General features: G+C 58.9%; 1 protein-coding gene across 2 annotated transcripts; it reads right to left on the bottom strand.

The window, feature by feature from the left end:
- Positions 1–2,370: 2,370 nt before the first annotated feature.
- LOC134426825 (sacsin-like) lies at positions 2,371–13,604 on the bottom strand. Of its 2 annotated transcripts, XM_063172128.1 has the most exons (3): positions 13,476–13,604; positions 13,138–13,226; positions 2,371–12,653 (listed from the first exon to the last, which is right to left on the bottom strand). In XM_063172128.1, exon 3 carries the CDS (start codon positions 12,472–12,474, stop codon positions 2,608–2,610), a length of 9,867 nt encoding a protein of 3,288 aa, XP_063028198.1. In that variant the 5' UTR covers positions 12,475–12,653; positions 13,138–13,226; positions 13,476–13,604; the 3' UTR covers positions 2,371–2,607. The 2 variants fall into 2 exon arrangements, with proteins under 2 accessions (XP_063028198.1, XP_063028199.1); XM_063172129.1 differs by lacking the exon at positions 13,476–13,604 and having other exon boundaries at positions 13,138–13,453.
- Between the last annotated feature and the right edge of the window lie 1,833 nt (positions 13,605–15,437).

The raw sequence follows: 15,437 nt of genomic DNA, 5'->3' as shown, positions 1-15,437 counted from the left end.
CATGTCCAGCCTCAGCTCAGCTCACATCCCTTGCCCAGACAGGGGAGAAACACAGGCAGGAGAGGCAGAAGCCATGTGCCTGGGCTGCCCTGCCTTGAAGGCACAAAAGCCTCTACCTTTTACTGGCCAAGGGTCAGGGCACCTGACATTGAGCCTTCTGCACTGAGTGATGGCATCCCACTTCTGCAGCCTTGGCCCAATCAGATGACCAGGTCTCCTCAGGAGCTGCCCTTTGGCCTGGTCAGGTACCACCTAATGGACATGATGCCATGGCAGCTTGGCAACCCCTGGATTCGTCATCACCATGGTGATGTTTCACCTCAGCACAGAATCCCACACTGGTTTGGGCTGGAGGGACCTCAAAGGTCATCCTATTCCACCCCCTGCCATGGGCAGGGACACCTGCCACCAGACCAGGCTGCTCCAAGTCCCCTCCAACCTGGCCTTAGACACTTGCAAGGATGGGGCAGCTACAGCTGCTCTGGCCAACCTGTGCCAGAGTCTTACCATCCCCACAGGGAAGAGTTTCTTCTAACCCTGCCCTCTGCCAGTGGAAAGCCTTTCCCCTTGTCCTGGCATTCCAGGCCCTTGTCCAAGGTCACCCCTCATCCAAGGTCACCCCTCAGCTCTCTTAGAGCCCCTTTAGGCATTGGAAATATCTCTAAGCTCTTTAGGCATTGGAAATGTCTCCCTGAAGCCTTCTCTTCTCCAGGCTGAACAGCCCCAGCTCTCCCAGCCCGGCTCAGAGCAGAGGGGCTCCAGCCCTCGGAGCATCTCTTTGGCCTCTCTGGACTCACTCCACATCCTTCTGATGCTGGACCCGAGGGCTGGAGACAGCTCTGCATGTGGGGTCTCACCTGAGCAGGGCAGAGGTGCAGAATCCCCCTTGTCCCCTGCTGCCCACGCTGTGGTGCCAGCCCAGGACATGGGGTTTTCTTGTAACAGCACAAGAGGCTGAGGCACACTGAGATTTTTGTCCACCAACATGCCCAAGTCCTCCTCAGGGCTGCTCTTAACCCCTGCTCTGCCCAGCCCGAGTCTGTGCTTGGGATTGCCCTGACCCAGGGCCAGGCCTTGTACCTGACCTCATACAGCAGAGTCACACTGGGACTTTGGTGGTGGTCTCTGGGCCTATGGCAATGACTCCAGCTCGTTGACATTTGAGCTCCTCTTGTTGCTTCCCCTACCTCATGCTTTTCTTGAGACCCTCATGCTCCCCTTGGTACTACCTCATCATCCTTGTCACAGGTTTGCATGGCCAGGTCTGGGTGGCAGGGGCCTGCAGGGTGACCCTCTATGAGGAGACACCAGAAGCTGCCCCCATGTTGGGCAGAACCAGCTCCAGAGGGCTCCAGGATGGACCTGCCACTGGCTAAGGCTGAGACAACCAGTGATGCCAGGAGGGCCTTTGTGATTAGATACTAAAAAAGGGGTAAACACTGCTGTGCAACAGCAGCTAGGAGGGAGGAAGGAGATGATGTGAGAGCAACAGCCCTGCAGGCACCAAGGCTGAGGAAGGAGGAGGTGCTGAGGCAGATTCCCCTGCAGCCCGTGGTGCAGCCCATAGGGATGATTTTGACCCATGGCCCATGTAGGTGAGTAGAGGAACAGATCCCCACTACACCCCATGTAAGGATGCCACAGCACAACAATTGGGGATGCCCTGAAGGGAGCTGCAGCCTGGGAGGAGCCCACGCTCGAGCGGGCTCCTGGCAGGGGCTGTGCTCTGTGGAGAGGAGTCCATGCAGGAGCTGGCAGAACACGGGAGCAGTCTGTTCCTGAAGGACTGTACCCCATGGAAAGGGACCTTGCTGGAGCAGTTCTTAGAGAACTGCAGCCTGTGGGAAGGACCCACATTGGAAAAGTTGGTGCAGGACTGTCTCCCATGGAGAGGGGAATCTGTGAGGAGAAAGGAGCAGCAGAGACAAGTGTTATGAGCTGACAGCAATCCACATTCCCCATCTTGCACACTGCTCAAGGGGAGGAGGTAAAAGAGTTGGGAGTGAAGCTGAGTCTGGGAAGAAAGGAGGGTAGGGGGAGGTGTTTTAAGGTTTATTCTTATTTCTCATTTTTCTACTCTGTTTAATTGGTTATAAAATAAATTAATTTCCCCAAGGTGAGTCTGTTTTGACTGTGACAGTAATTGGTCAGTGATCTCCCTGACCCATGGGATTTTTATCACATTTTCTTCTCCTTTTCAGTCAAAGAGGGGAAGTAATGGAGTGGCTCAGTGGGCACCTGGCTAGACAAAATTGACCCACCACAGCTCTCCAAATGCCTTCATCACCACCTCCACCTTCAACACCCATTGCCCATGACTTCTTCATGTCCCTGACTCCACTGTCAGGGAAGGATATCTACCAGCACTGCAACATTTATTTTGCACTTTATTTACTGCACACTCAAGACATGCCAATGGCTCAGGCTACTCTGTGATGTCCAGTGGTCTAGGCCTTCATCTGCCACCAAAACTCCCCTACCAGGGCTGGACAGTCTGGAATTGCCTGTGGCAAGTCCACGGTGAGTCCACAACAGGTCCATGGTGGGTCTCTGATGGGCACCTGGTGGTCCTTTGCCCCAGGTGCTATGCCCCTTGGTAGGGACCTCTCACTTTCTGTCCACATGGTTCTTCAGTGTCACCAGCACTTTCTGTGCCCGCTTCAGGACCTCCTCCTCATCCACACTGGGGAAGGCCTCACTGGGGATCATGGGAAAGGGATGGTAACTCGGGTACTGTGTGGCCTTGCTGTCCACACCGCAGTCACACAACCACTGCACATCCAGGACGAGGCCCCTCAGCTCCGGCTCCTCGGCCTCCAGGCTTCGGGCCATGCCCATCAGCCCCCTATGGCCCACAAAGGCTCCCCCGCAGCAAAGCACAGCTGCCACCAGCGCCTTCTCCAGGGCCTGGTGCACTTTGAAGAGCACCCAGTTGGGGCAGTTGTGCAAGATGTCATTGCTGGCGGCCTGCAGGTCATTCGTGGCCTGACACAGCCAACGCAGGGCCTCAGGGATGGACGGAGTCAGGACCATGAGCTCCTCGCTGCTCAGCAAGGAGCCACTGCCTCCCTGCCCGTGGTGCCAGGGCGCGCTCACAGGTTTGTATTGGCCCCGCACCTTTGGCCCCCTGATACCATGCAGAGGCCTCATTGCCAGGCTGGGATCCTTCCATGGCCCCTCTTCTGCCACAGCTTCAGCCTCCACCTGCAGCCTCTTCTCTGGCTCTGGTGCCGCCCCCACCAGTGCCACGTTGTTCTCCTCCAGAACCAAGGCAATCTCCTGCGGCTCCTTGCAGGCCAGAATTTCACGCAGCACGGACAAAGCGTGTGTCTCCAGCTGCCCACCCAGGATGTTATTGATCTCCTGCGCCAGCGTCTCCACCACCCTTATCTGCTGCCAGTTCAGCACCATCTCTGCGTGCTGGATGTAGAAGAGCCGCTGGGCACCACCAGACAGGCACACATGGATAACCTGCGACTGGGAGCTGCCCTCCACCTTTGCCCCGCTGTGCACCAACACAGTGCGGATGACCTTGCAGCACTGCACTTTCACCTGCTCCACTGCAAAGCCACCATCCCCCTCCATTCCCATCATAGCCTTGGGGGTCTGCCACTGCAGCAGGGACTCCAGCCCCAGCCTAAACCATGGGGATACCAGCAGGGTCTGCAGACGCCTCTGCACAGGACACTGAGAGCCATACTGACACGGCTGTGGACCACCCTCCTCCAGCTGCTTCTCTGTCACCTCTGAAAGCATCCGTGGCTGCAGGTGTGGTGGCAGCCTTTGCAGCAGCCACCTGGCATTACACCCAGACACTGGCAGTGCAGCCATGAACACAAAGGTCTTCTCCAGGGCCCGAGCAGTCTCTGAGGGCACACAGTCGTTGAAGCAGAGTTTGTGGGACAGCTCCAGGCAGTCAGCAGTGCTCAGCAGGTACAGCTCAGCCACAGCAGAGCAATCAGGGGGCTCTGGTTCCTCCCGCAGCAGCTGGAAGAAATGCCGTGTGGCCACCAGGACCGTCTTCTTCTGGCTACTGGAAAGGGTCCCACTGCCATGGCTCTCCTGATAGATTTGGGCCAGGACACGGCTGTAGTGAGTTAGTGTGGGGACCAGGACAACGCCAAGGTGTTGCAGGAGATCTTCAAAGACAACAATTTGGGGGTGAGGCTTGAGGAGGTAGGGGTAAAAGTCAGCCTCGTCTGGGAGTGCTGCCACCACCTGCCATGGTCTGGCCATGTCGCATGACTTGGCCAGCACCACGGGCAGCTCAGCGAGGTGCTCTGCATCCACCTCCTCCAGATGTTCCTGCAGGAAGCTGTACATGCTATGGAGCACCTTGGCCCGTGTGCTTAACTGTCCTTGGGTTGAGCAAGCTGCCCTGCACACATGTTCCAGGTTGGCGACCACCAGGGCAGTGGGTATCTCTACAAGGACTCCCACGGCCTTCAGGGACGTCTTCTTAAGTTCAAGGGATTTTTGCAGGATGGTGACTGATGTCCACAGGAGTTCAGTCACATTGCTGCAGTAGGAAACGCTGCCTTTCAGAGCCACAGCCTTAGTGCAGTCTGCAAAAGGAGGGTGAAGGTTCATTAAGTCTGGGGGGATATCCAGAGGAGGCAGAAATTGGATTGAGGCAATTTTCCTCAGGAAACCCTCTGACTCAGGATTTTTCAACAGGATTGCAAGTTGCTCGACCATCTCTTGCTGTCGCTCCAGCAGTTCTGCAGCATGGCATGTAGCCTGAGTGGCTTCACGCTCTATCTCCTCAGCCAGTGCCACAAAATCCTCTACAGAGAGGCTGGTGCGGACACCTGCCTTGAGTAAGAACTGCACAATTTCTTTCTGGTTCAAACGTAGCTCCTTAAAGAAAGATTCTGGCACAAAGCGGTTTTGGAGCCGCAGGGTGTGGAAGGAGGGCATGTCAAGGTAGAAGTAGGAGGCCAGGCGCAGTGTTCCGTGGGCATCTGGTATAAAGGCCACCTTCTGAAAAGCTGCCACAATGGCCTCCACGCTCTCATCATCATAGATAGGTTTCAGGACAAAGAACAATCGTACAGCTTCCATGAGGTTTTGCCATGTGAGCTGGGACAGCTGGGGAAGTACCACAGTCATGAAGAGCTTTTGGTCATCTGTGACCTCCCACTTCAAATGCTCAGCCAGCCATTTGTGGGACGGGCTTAGTGTGAGAAGCACCATGTCTTTGTCCAAGTCATACAGGGCTTGGGCATTCAAGGGCACCCGTCTGTCGAGTAACAGCACCTTGCGGTAGGGAGCCACAGCTACATAGCCCCCTCCAAACTTCTGGAAGAGAGGCAGGTGCTGGAGCTGCTCCAGTGCATGTGAATCCAGCTTTTCCTTTCCCTGCTCGACAAACCTTAGCAGGGCTGACAAATCCTCCTCCTCTAAATCCCCCCAGCAGAGATCAGCTCTTGTGTCTGCCAGATGGGCCACTATAGCCCTGGGATCTCTGACCTGCAGTGCCTCTGGCTTCAGGAAATCGTAGGCAAAATTCCAGGGCAGCAGGGACTTCTGGAGCACAGGGATGCCCATTTTATGCAGCACTTTTTCCACGTCAGAGTAACACGCAAAAAGAACCTTGGAGAGGGAGGATAGTGGCAGTAGGTGCTTTGAGTCTTTCTTATTCCCCTGAACAGGCAGCACTGCCATATTCTGGAGATGATTCATGAAAGACTTCATGGCCGCATCTGAGGTATCGGAGCAGACCACCTCCTCAAAGAAGTTCCACAGCCCCCTGAGCCACTTTTCCCCCTCTTCGGTCCACTTCCACTGACCCAGCACCTCCTGGATGAGTGGTATGGCCTGTGGGAGGTCAAGTTCCTTCACAAAGCAAGGTGGGATCCATGCAGGAACATACTTGTGGGCAAAACGGTGGCTGTGCTTGGGGAAGAGGTCGGCAAAGGAGTTCTTGAAGATAGGGTGGTGGCTACTGCAAGCATGCAGAAGACCATCTTCTGTGGCCAGCAAGGGCAGGCCTTCCAGGATTGCCTTGTCCCCATCCTCGTGAGTACCTTGGAAGTGGCTGTTCCGTCCTGTTAAGTATCGCAGCAGGTAGGTGCAGCTCTTTGGGGTCCTCAGGGGTGTGTCAGCCAGCTTGCAGGGCACAGGCAGAGCCAGGGCCTTGAGGAAGCACCGGAGAGAGTCTGGCTGTAAGACAACAGTGTTCACTTGGGCTTCAATGAACTCCTCACAGATCTGCTGCAGGTGGGGGAATGCGGGAACCAGTTTCATGTTCAGTTGCTCCAGCACTTTCTGGATTTCTGGCTGAGGCATGTCCTTGAGAAAGTATGGCTCTGTTAGCATGTCCCCTCCACCTGGAGATGCCCAGGTTATTGTCACCCTGTCAGATGACTCCCTGTACACAGGCACAAGGGGCAGGCGTTCATGACTGAGGTACTTGTAGACCTCTCTCACCATGTCCTGGAACATAGGTAACACACTTTTCATAACAGGGAAAAACTGGAGGAAGTGGGAGTCCAGGTGCTGCTGGCAGAGCTTCAGGGACTGATACCAGAGCTTTTCTGGCTCCAGGGCTTTCCACTGCCTGGTGAGAAAGTAACAGTATAGTGGAACCACCAAGCGCCGGAGCAAGAAGCCATTCCAGGTTGCCCCTGTGCCGCCTTTGTCCCAGTGGAGACTGCACCTGGCTGCATCCACAGAGAAGTTGGCATTGATGTGCAAAGGCAGCCCAGTGACTAAGGGCAGTGGGAGGGTGCAGAAGGCTCTGCCCATGACCCGGTTCAGAGGCTCCAGGCAGGCAGCCACAGCCCCATAGGGCAGCCATTTAAGCTCTGGAGACTCCTCAGCCCCATCCTCCACCCCAATTTGGGAGATCACCCGCCACAAACTTGTGGTCTTGGTCCTGCTATTTTTGACTTTCATGGTATAGGAGAGAGGGGTGGGGCTGTTCCCATCCATGGCTTGGCTTAATCTTGCTTGAAAATCCCATCTCAACTTTGCATCATCCTCTGTGAGCTCCGTGGTTACCCGCAGTTTCTCCACCAACTCTTTCCCATCTGGGGGGATCTCAGAGAAGATGATGGTGTGGACATGCCGGAGGAAGAGCACCAACTCCTCACCTTCCTTAGCCAGTGTTTCTTCCATGTTCTTGAGGTCTTGGTCTCGCACGACAATGTCAGACACCCTGGACTTGGCAGCCTCATCTGCAGTGCGAAGCGGCAGCCGGAAAAGGACGCCCTGTTTCAGGTTGAAGAAGGATGGTAGGAAGGTGTCATAAATGTCTGGAAAATTCTTCTTGAAGTCAGTGTTGACAGCAAACATGCTACCAGGCTTCTCAGTTGTGGCTGTGGGCACATAGAAGAGATGGGGATCAGAGACACACAGGGTACTGTCTCCGGTCAGGAAGGCTGGGCAGTCAGTAAAGTGGTAGACAGTGTTGAAGCCAAGGCCATATTTGCCTGTGACATCCTGACGGTCTTGCTTGCTGCCGACCCCCAGATGCTGAATGCCTTTAATGTCCTGCTCCTGGAAGGGGCGATCATTGTAGATGCAGAGGGCAGGGCCCTGCAGGGTCTTCCACTCCTCACTAAAAGTGGCCTTTGCTGGGTGCTGCCGGCGGTCCCACACAAAGTGCAAAAGCCCCGCACCAGCATCATCCGCGTTCTGGAGCACCTCCTTCACCAGATCAGGAGCGGAGTACTCCTTCAAGATGTTCTTCAGTCGCGTTGGCAAATCTTCATGGGGACCAAATGGCTGTGCCCAGAGGCTCAAGTGATCATTGTTGATTACACATCTCTCCAGTGCTCGGTGGCGTGTGGTAGTCACCCCACAGTGCAGGGCTGCCTCTCGGGACAGCTGTTTATGGCACAGCAGGACATCTCTGTCCAACGGCATCCATGGTGCATCATTAAAGTAGAGCTTGTCCCGTGGGTGCAAAATGCCCTCCTCATCAGGCAGAAAGAGTTGCTGGGTCTGGCAGGCATCAGGCTGGTTGCCACCTTCCATCAAGCCACAAGACACAAGCCGCAGGGCCAGATTCAGCTCCGCAGCAGGCAGTGGCTTTCCAGCATGTGTCTCTGCCAGGGTGCAGAGCACTCGGGCATAATCATCCCAGGCGAATGTGTGGCGCAGCCCCACACACTCCCAGAGCTCTCTGTAGCGCTTGTACTGGTCTTGAAGTTGGTGAAGGTATGGGGCAGCCTTAAATGACAGTGTCTCAGCCACAGCTGTGACTGGCACAAAACGGGAGCCCACCAAGATGAAGGGCTCCCCTGGGGCCACTGCAGATGCCACCTCATCCCGGCTGGAGGGATGTTCCTGGAGCAGCATGTTCAGGTGCTTGTAGCAGCAGTTGGTGTTGTACTGCAGGGTCTCCAAAGGGAGAGTATTGGAGAAACGACGGAGTGCTCGCAGCTGCTCAAGGACCTGAGCTGATGGTACCTGCTGGTCCAGCCCCAAGAAGGACGCTACCTCCTTGGAGAGGCTGAAGTTTTCCCCCAGCATTTTAGGAGCCAAGATAGGCTGGATGAGTCCCACTAGTGGCTCATGGAGGTGATGGTAGATCTGGGCAGCTGGCAGCAGCACAGGGTCACCGGTGTGCTGTGCAGCAGGGAGGAAGGGCACACTCTGGAAAGTGGCCTGCAGGGTGTCGTTTGTTCCCTTCTTCACTGCATCCTCAAGTAACTCAAGGATGCAGGCAGCCCTCTGGCAGCCCTGGGCATGATTCTTGGTCCAGACTAGCTGCACAGTCTTTGCCCTCTCCAGCAGCTCTGGCAGAGCCACGGTGTGTTTCACCATGCCCAGTCTCTCTAGTTGGTTTAGTCTCTCCAGGAAGGCATTCCCAGTGGGGAAGCGCCCATCCTCAGGGTTGTATAAAGGGGCAGCACGGCCTCTGGGATGCACCAGGCAATTGATGAACTGCAGGTGGCCATGAGGGGTGACAGGGATGCAGGGCACTGTCCGCAGCACTTTGTCCACACCCTCATGAGACATATCCAGCGCATGGAGCACCAGCAGGTTCCGGTCAACATCAGGGAGATTTTCCAAGTTGGGAAGCACAAGCTCACACAGAAAGCGGCTCCAGTCATAGGTTCCAGCATCCAGCGCCTTTCCGAGGCCCTCCTGCACCTTCCCAGGCAAGGCCACAGCCAGCAGGGGACGGGGCACGGTGATGGCAAAGACTCGCTGTGCCACAGTTCCCAGCTCAGGGTGTCTCTCCACAGCCTGGTGCAGGAAGCGGGCGTCCTGCAGCGAGCACCAGGAGTGGCCATCGGAAAAGAGCCTTGGGCCACTCCTGGCTGCCACAGCCTGGTAGAAACCAGTCACAGCCTCTGTAAAGGGGTAATGAGCAGTGCTAACATCTGGCCAGAAGAGATGATATTCATAGTTCTTTAACTCGCCTGCCTCGTGCATGGCACGGAGATGGTCCAGTGCCCGGAGCCAGGCCAGTGGCACGGCATTGTGGAGCAGCACCTGGTTCCACTTGCCCCGCTCTGCCGTGGCCCACAGCCCCTTGCGATTTGAGAGGATGCTGAAGGCCCCATGCAGGTGGATTGGCAGCCCTGACATGATCGGCATGGGAAGGTGGCAGAAAACTTGCCCCTTCTCAGCGTCCAGACGCGGCACCCACTTGCCATCTTCAGTAGGGGCAAGGGGAAGGGCCACACCAGCCATGGGAAGGGGAGGATGGAGTCCTGCCTGTGTGTTCTGGTGAAACAGTTCCAACAACTCCCCATCACCCTGACACACCAAAACCAGGTAGTGCCACGTGGTCCTGGATTCCTCCTCACAGGCTGAGAGCTGCTCGATGGCTGCCCAACTTGGGGGATCCCCAGGGGCCCCCAAGTCTCGGATCTCCTTTCTCTGCAGCGTGACCAGAGGCATGGTATTCTCTGCAGAAGTGGCTGTGTCTGGCAGCATCTCCAGGGACAGCTCCCTCACCTTCTTCAGGAAGAGCAGCAGGAGCCGGTTAGAGCCAAGGAAAGCAGTTCCAAGGGACTGGATGCGCTCTGTACCAAAGGCCTCAGAGCAAATCTGTGATGTCACAGCTTCCTCTTCAGTGCGAAAAGGCAAGCGGAAAAGGCTTCCTGGAAAGGGTCCTGGCTCAGGCAGGCAGCACCCAAAGATACCGTGGTAGGGCTGGAACTGCTCAGCAAACACACGGAGGATGCGTGGTCGGCTGGAGAAGTCCAGGCGGATGCCAGGGGAGCCGGCCCTGGGGATGTGCTTGCCCAGATGGGTGCCATTGGGATCAAAGATGAGCAGTGTCTCCCCACTCAGCACTGCTGGCACATCCGTGACACGGTACACAGAGCTGAAGCCCAGCCCAAAGCGCCCAATCCGGCCTGCCTGGCCCTCCTTTGTGGCAGCCCCAATCCGGGTGATGTTCTGGAGGTCATCCTCTGTGAACAGGGCATCGTTGTAGGCCCAGAGGGCTGGGCCATGGCAGGCAGCCATGCCTGGGTCTAGCAGCCCAGAGGTCGCCTTTCTGCGGCACCGCAGGTCCAGGAGGAAGCGGCACACGGTAGCGCTGGCATCCTCTGCGTTCTGGACCATCTCTGTGAAGAGGTCGCCCTCCTCGCCGTACTCCTGGAGGATGTTGCGGAGGCGTCGGGTGATGGGCTCTGAGGGGCCACAGGCTGTGAACGGCTCTGGGCCCAGCACCCGCGTACTGAGACGCTCCGTGCCCAGGAACATGGCTGTGCTGGAAGGCACTGCCTCGTGCACCACCTCTTGAACATCCTCCTCTTCCTCCAGCTCCATGTCCAGGTACACGGCAGAGGCAGCTGGACGGAGGGCAAAGCCTGAGCCCTGAGGGATCCTCACAGGAACCGGCACAGTGCCCTCACCGTGGTGGCCTCGCCTCTGCAGCCACTCCAGGACAGCTACAACCACCTGCAACTCTGCGGCAGTGCCCGCTCTGGAGCTGCGCCTGTCTATGTCCTGCCCCAGGGCGCGCAGGGCTGACACTGCCCTCTCCTCACTCACCCCATCTGCTACTCCCCAAGCCCTGAAGAGGCAGCCGTAGGACAGGAAGTCAGGGGGCACCCGGGGCACCAGCATCCCCAGCTCCAGCTTCTCAGGATAGCCCAGCACAGCATCACGTGGCACGACAAGCCCAGACCCAGTCCACACAACAGCACTATCCGGGGCAGTCCCAAAGGCCTTCAGGTTTTCCTGCATGTGCCAGTAGATGGGCTGGAGAGCAGGACCCACCTCATCCATGTTCCTGCGCCCTGCCAGCTTTCTCAGCTGCTCCCACACTCTCTCCGGCGGTGGGGTCTGGCTCAGCCCCAGCTTCTTCTCTGCCTCTGGCACAAAGGCATCAGTCAGGGGCATGGCAAGCCCCACCAGGGATTGGTACTGCATGGACCTCAGCTCCTTAGGGGGCAGGAAGGGCTGCCCGGTCTCTCCTGTGCACTTGGAGCGAGGCACCCAGGGCAGGGCCTGAAGCTGCCCGAGCTCTGCAGCACTGAAGCCATGCAGTGCCTTGGGGTGGTTGCAGACTGTGATCAGTGCCTCAGCCCTGTCCAGAGCTGCCATGCCACCCTGACTGACTTTTGCTGCAGCTGCTAGGATGTCTGAGGGCAGCACGCACCCCTCACCGTGCCGCAAGCCCACGGCCCTCAAGGCACAGAGGACAGATGGATTGTGGAAGGCAGCAGGAGGAAAGCGCTCGGGTCCCAGCAGCGCCTGCAAGGTGCTGTCACAGGGGTCATAGAGGTCTTGCGGGCATGCGGGGCCGTCAGGGGTCTCCAGGAAGGCCAGCGTGCTGCAGGCCTGCTGGAGCGAGGGGCTCTGTGCAAAGACAGTGTCCCCGTGCTGCAGCACCCAGAGCAGCAGAGCCTGCGTCTCAGCTGCTCGCCCCGCATACGCCCCTTGGGCCACGGCTCTGACGGCCTTCAGCATCACACAGGCTGCACTGATGAGGGGCCTCTGCAGCCTCCCGAGTAGCCGCCGGTCAACTTCATCCCGGCACCGCAACACGGCCTCCGGCAGCACCACACCTTGGGGCAGCTCCAGCTCTGGCTCCAGCGCCGGGGTGGCAGCGGCTGGCACCAGCTCCGTGGGCTGTGGGGTGGCCAAGCAGGGCAGTGGCAGAAAGAGGGGCAGAGCAGCCAGAGTGGCCATGTCCTGCTTTGTCAGGGATGGGACGTCTGACAGGTAGTGCCGGAGGGTGACCACATCTGCATCAGGCAGCGAGGCCATGCGGGAGGCCACTGCGGCAGCCCCCTGCCTTCCCAGGGCCCGCAGGGCACTGAGGGGGGATGGAGGCAGGACATAGCGGGGCAGCGAGCGGTGCCACGTGCTTGGTGGCACCACAGGGCAACCCAGGATCTCCAGCACAGAGGCCACATCAAGTGGCAGGAGCTGGCCCTCCCATTCCTGGAAGATAAGACTGGACTCAGGTATCAGTGGAGCCAGACGGACCGTGGGGGCATCCAGTGAGGACAGGGCTATGAGAGGAAGTCCCTCCAGAGGGCCCAGGTCTTTCATGTGGTGGGCCAGGAATTGCCACAGGGCTGGGAACCAGGAGGCTGGGGGCTGGGGGAGGCCTTGGGCTGGGCACCACGTCACTGGGGTTGAAGACTGGGATGTCCAGGTGGGGGGCAGAGCCAAGCGCAGGGTCTGTACAGTCACGGCTGGATCCAGCAGAACCAGGTTGGAGAAGAGACCTGTGTACAAGAGGCAGAGGCTGCACCAGAAACACGTGGGACCTGGGACCTGGCAGGGGGACATAGGATGGGGGAGAAAGAACCTGCAGCGGATGGGTGGCCCCCATATGGAATTTGGGAGGACCTGGGCTCTGGAGGGATGTTGGATACCCTCAATAGGAGCACAGAGAACCCAGAAACCTCAGGGTGGGTGGGGATATAAGAAAGATATGGGAGGTAAAAAGGTGTTAGGGGGACCAGCACTGGGGAGCACAGAGGTCTTCAGAGGAGGAATACAGTGAGACTCAGCACCTGAGGGAGCACAAAGGGGACAGGGGAATGTGGGAAGAACAGCAAGGACATGGATCCCCAGAGAGACAGGGATGTACAGGGAGATACTGGGGCTGCAGAGGAACCCCAAGGTGTACAAGGCTGCCTGGGCGTGTTGGGGCTTAGGGGGGGCAAGCAGGGACCTAAAGGTGATCCAGGGACCCCCATCTCTTACCCTTCTTGGCAATGCCTCACAGGAGGCTGTCCAAGCCTGGCTCCAGGTCTGAGGGCAGGAAGGACCCAGCCAAGCCAGGCAGGAGCTCCCTGTGGGGACAAACAGAGATGCTGGGGGACCAGAAGGGTAATGGGGAACAGCTTTCTGGACACCTGCCTTAGCTCCCACTTGGTGACACTAGAGAAGCAGGGCAGTGAGGAGCCCAAATATCCAGGGCCAAATATCCAGGTTTGGCCATGCCTCCCCTTCCCAATTCAAGAGCGAGAGCTGTGACTGTGGGCAGCTGGCAGTCCTGCCTACTCTGCAAGGAACGGAGCCGCCGGGGGCCGCGGGCTCACCTGGGGCAGTCGGATGTGTCCACGTAGACAATGGCTGACGCAGTTCCGAAGGCCACGAAGGTTCCGTCAGCGCGGGGCAGGAGGGGGAGGCCGCGGAGCCCAGCATGGCACCCATCCCCAGCCACGTAGCGCAGCAGGGAGAGGCGGCCGGCAGCCGGGAGCGCTGCGGCCCCATGGCGCCGCAGCACCTCCCGCACATGTCCCGCCGTGGCCTCCCGCAGACCCTTCGGCATCCCCAAAGCCAGTGCCCTCCACACGTGGGGTGGGACCTCAGCCACCGGCTCCCCGGCTGCCACCAGCAAGGCCTGCACCGCCTGCTGTGCGGCCTCATCGCCCGCGGCCGCCGGCAGCAGCACAGCCTCGAGGGCCCGCAGCCGCCCCTGCCCCCCGGCCGACAGCAGGACGGGGGCGGCCGCCAGCTCCCGGCACACGCGGCTCACCAGGCTGTGCATCCGGCCGCAGCTCGGCGTGCGCTCGGGGTCCGGCCACAGGCTGTAGGCATCTGCACCGGGCAGGGCCACGGCCACGGCGGCCAAGGGGCTGTAGACCCGGGGCAGGAGGTCGAGCAGTAGCAGAGCATTCCAGCGGGCATCTTCCTCACCCTCCTCGCCCTCCTGGGGCCAGCGCAGGTGGCGGCGATCATCGGAGAGGGCAAAGGGAGCGCTGGCATGGACGGGCAGCCCCGTGGCTGTCTCGTCGGTGGCTGGCAGTGGCAGGAAGCAGCAGAGCCGCCCTTGGCAGGCCCCGTGGAGGGGGTGTGCCAGGCTCAGCTCAGGGCAGCACCCCAGCTGTGAGCCCAGAGCCACGGCTGGCCCCTCAGTGGCCCTGCCTGTGGCCACCAGCCACTCGCTCCCAGCACCCACCTCATCCCTGCGCAGGGCCACCAGGCACCACTCCAGACTCAGCCCCTCAGCCCCTGATGGCACCGGGACAGGGAGAGGCTGAGGGGATGCCTCAAGTGTTCCCATGAGTGTCTGGACCCCGTCAGGGGCCACACGGTGCAGGGCCACGCGGCGGACATGGCGGAGGAAGAGGAGGGCAAGAGGGGCCTCTGTGAGGAAGGTCTGGATGAGGTTGCAGATGCGCTCAGGATCGGAGACCCCTGCAGCAATTTCTGAGGGTTGCCGGCGAAGGGGGAAGCGGAAGAGGGTGCCCTGGGCTGAGGCACGGTGTTGTCCTACAGCTTCCAGCCCAGCCCAGAAGGGCTCAAAAAGGCCAGGAAGGTCCTGGGCCTCAGAGATGTCCCAGCGCTTGCCACCACCAGGCAGCACCTGGCATTCGGGGTCCAGCACCCCCAGGTACGGGGGGCTCAGCACACCTGGCAGGTCTGGAGACATGGGAACCATGAGGCCACAGAGATGACATGGACACCACTGCCTTCCCAGATCATCCCAACTCATCAATGCCCACACAATGGCCTCAAGTTTATCCCCATGGTGCCTCCCATGATCCAAAGCTTAATCCCAATTCACCAGTCCTCCCTCTGTTTGTCCCCCTAGCCCTGCTCTCCATTTCCAGCCAGCCTCCCGATGCTCCAGGTTTCCTCACTTTGGACACAGCCCTCCGTTTTGCACACCCCCAGTGCTCCCAGTTCTCCCCAGCACCTGTATTTCAGTGCCTCTAGTAAAACCCACACGCCCAGTTCAGTCCCAGCTGAGGCTCCCAGTGCCACTCACCGGTGAGGTGGTAGACAGAGATGAAGCCCAAGCCGAAGCGCCCCACGCTGCGGGGATCCTCCCGCTTGTGTGACACCCCTGGGCGCTGAATCCCTGTCCAGTCCCGGGCCGACATCACGGCGTCGTTGTAGGCCAAGAGAGCTGGGCCTGGCGGTCAGCACCATCCATGGGTTAGGGGCAATTGGGACATAGAGTGGGAATTGTCATTCACACTCACTGTCCCCACAAGCTCCAGTCCCACAAAACCCCCCTCAGCAGCACTGAGTCCTCCCAGTACCCTCAGTGC

This window comes from Melospiza melodia, chromosome 19, assembly GCF_035770615.1.
Source record: "Melospiza melodia melodia isolate bMelMel2 chromosome 19, bMelMel2.pri, whole genome shotgun sequence".
Taxonomy (NCBI): domain Eukaryota; kingdom Metazoa; phylum Chordata; class Aves; order Passeriformes; family Passerellidae; genus Melospiza; species Melospiza melodia.
Note: the sequence above shows the minus strand (reverse complement) of the source record. Positions and strands in the feature narration are given on the sequence as shown.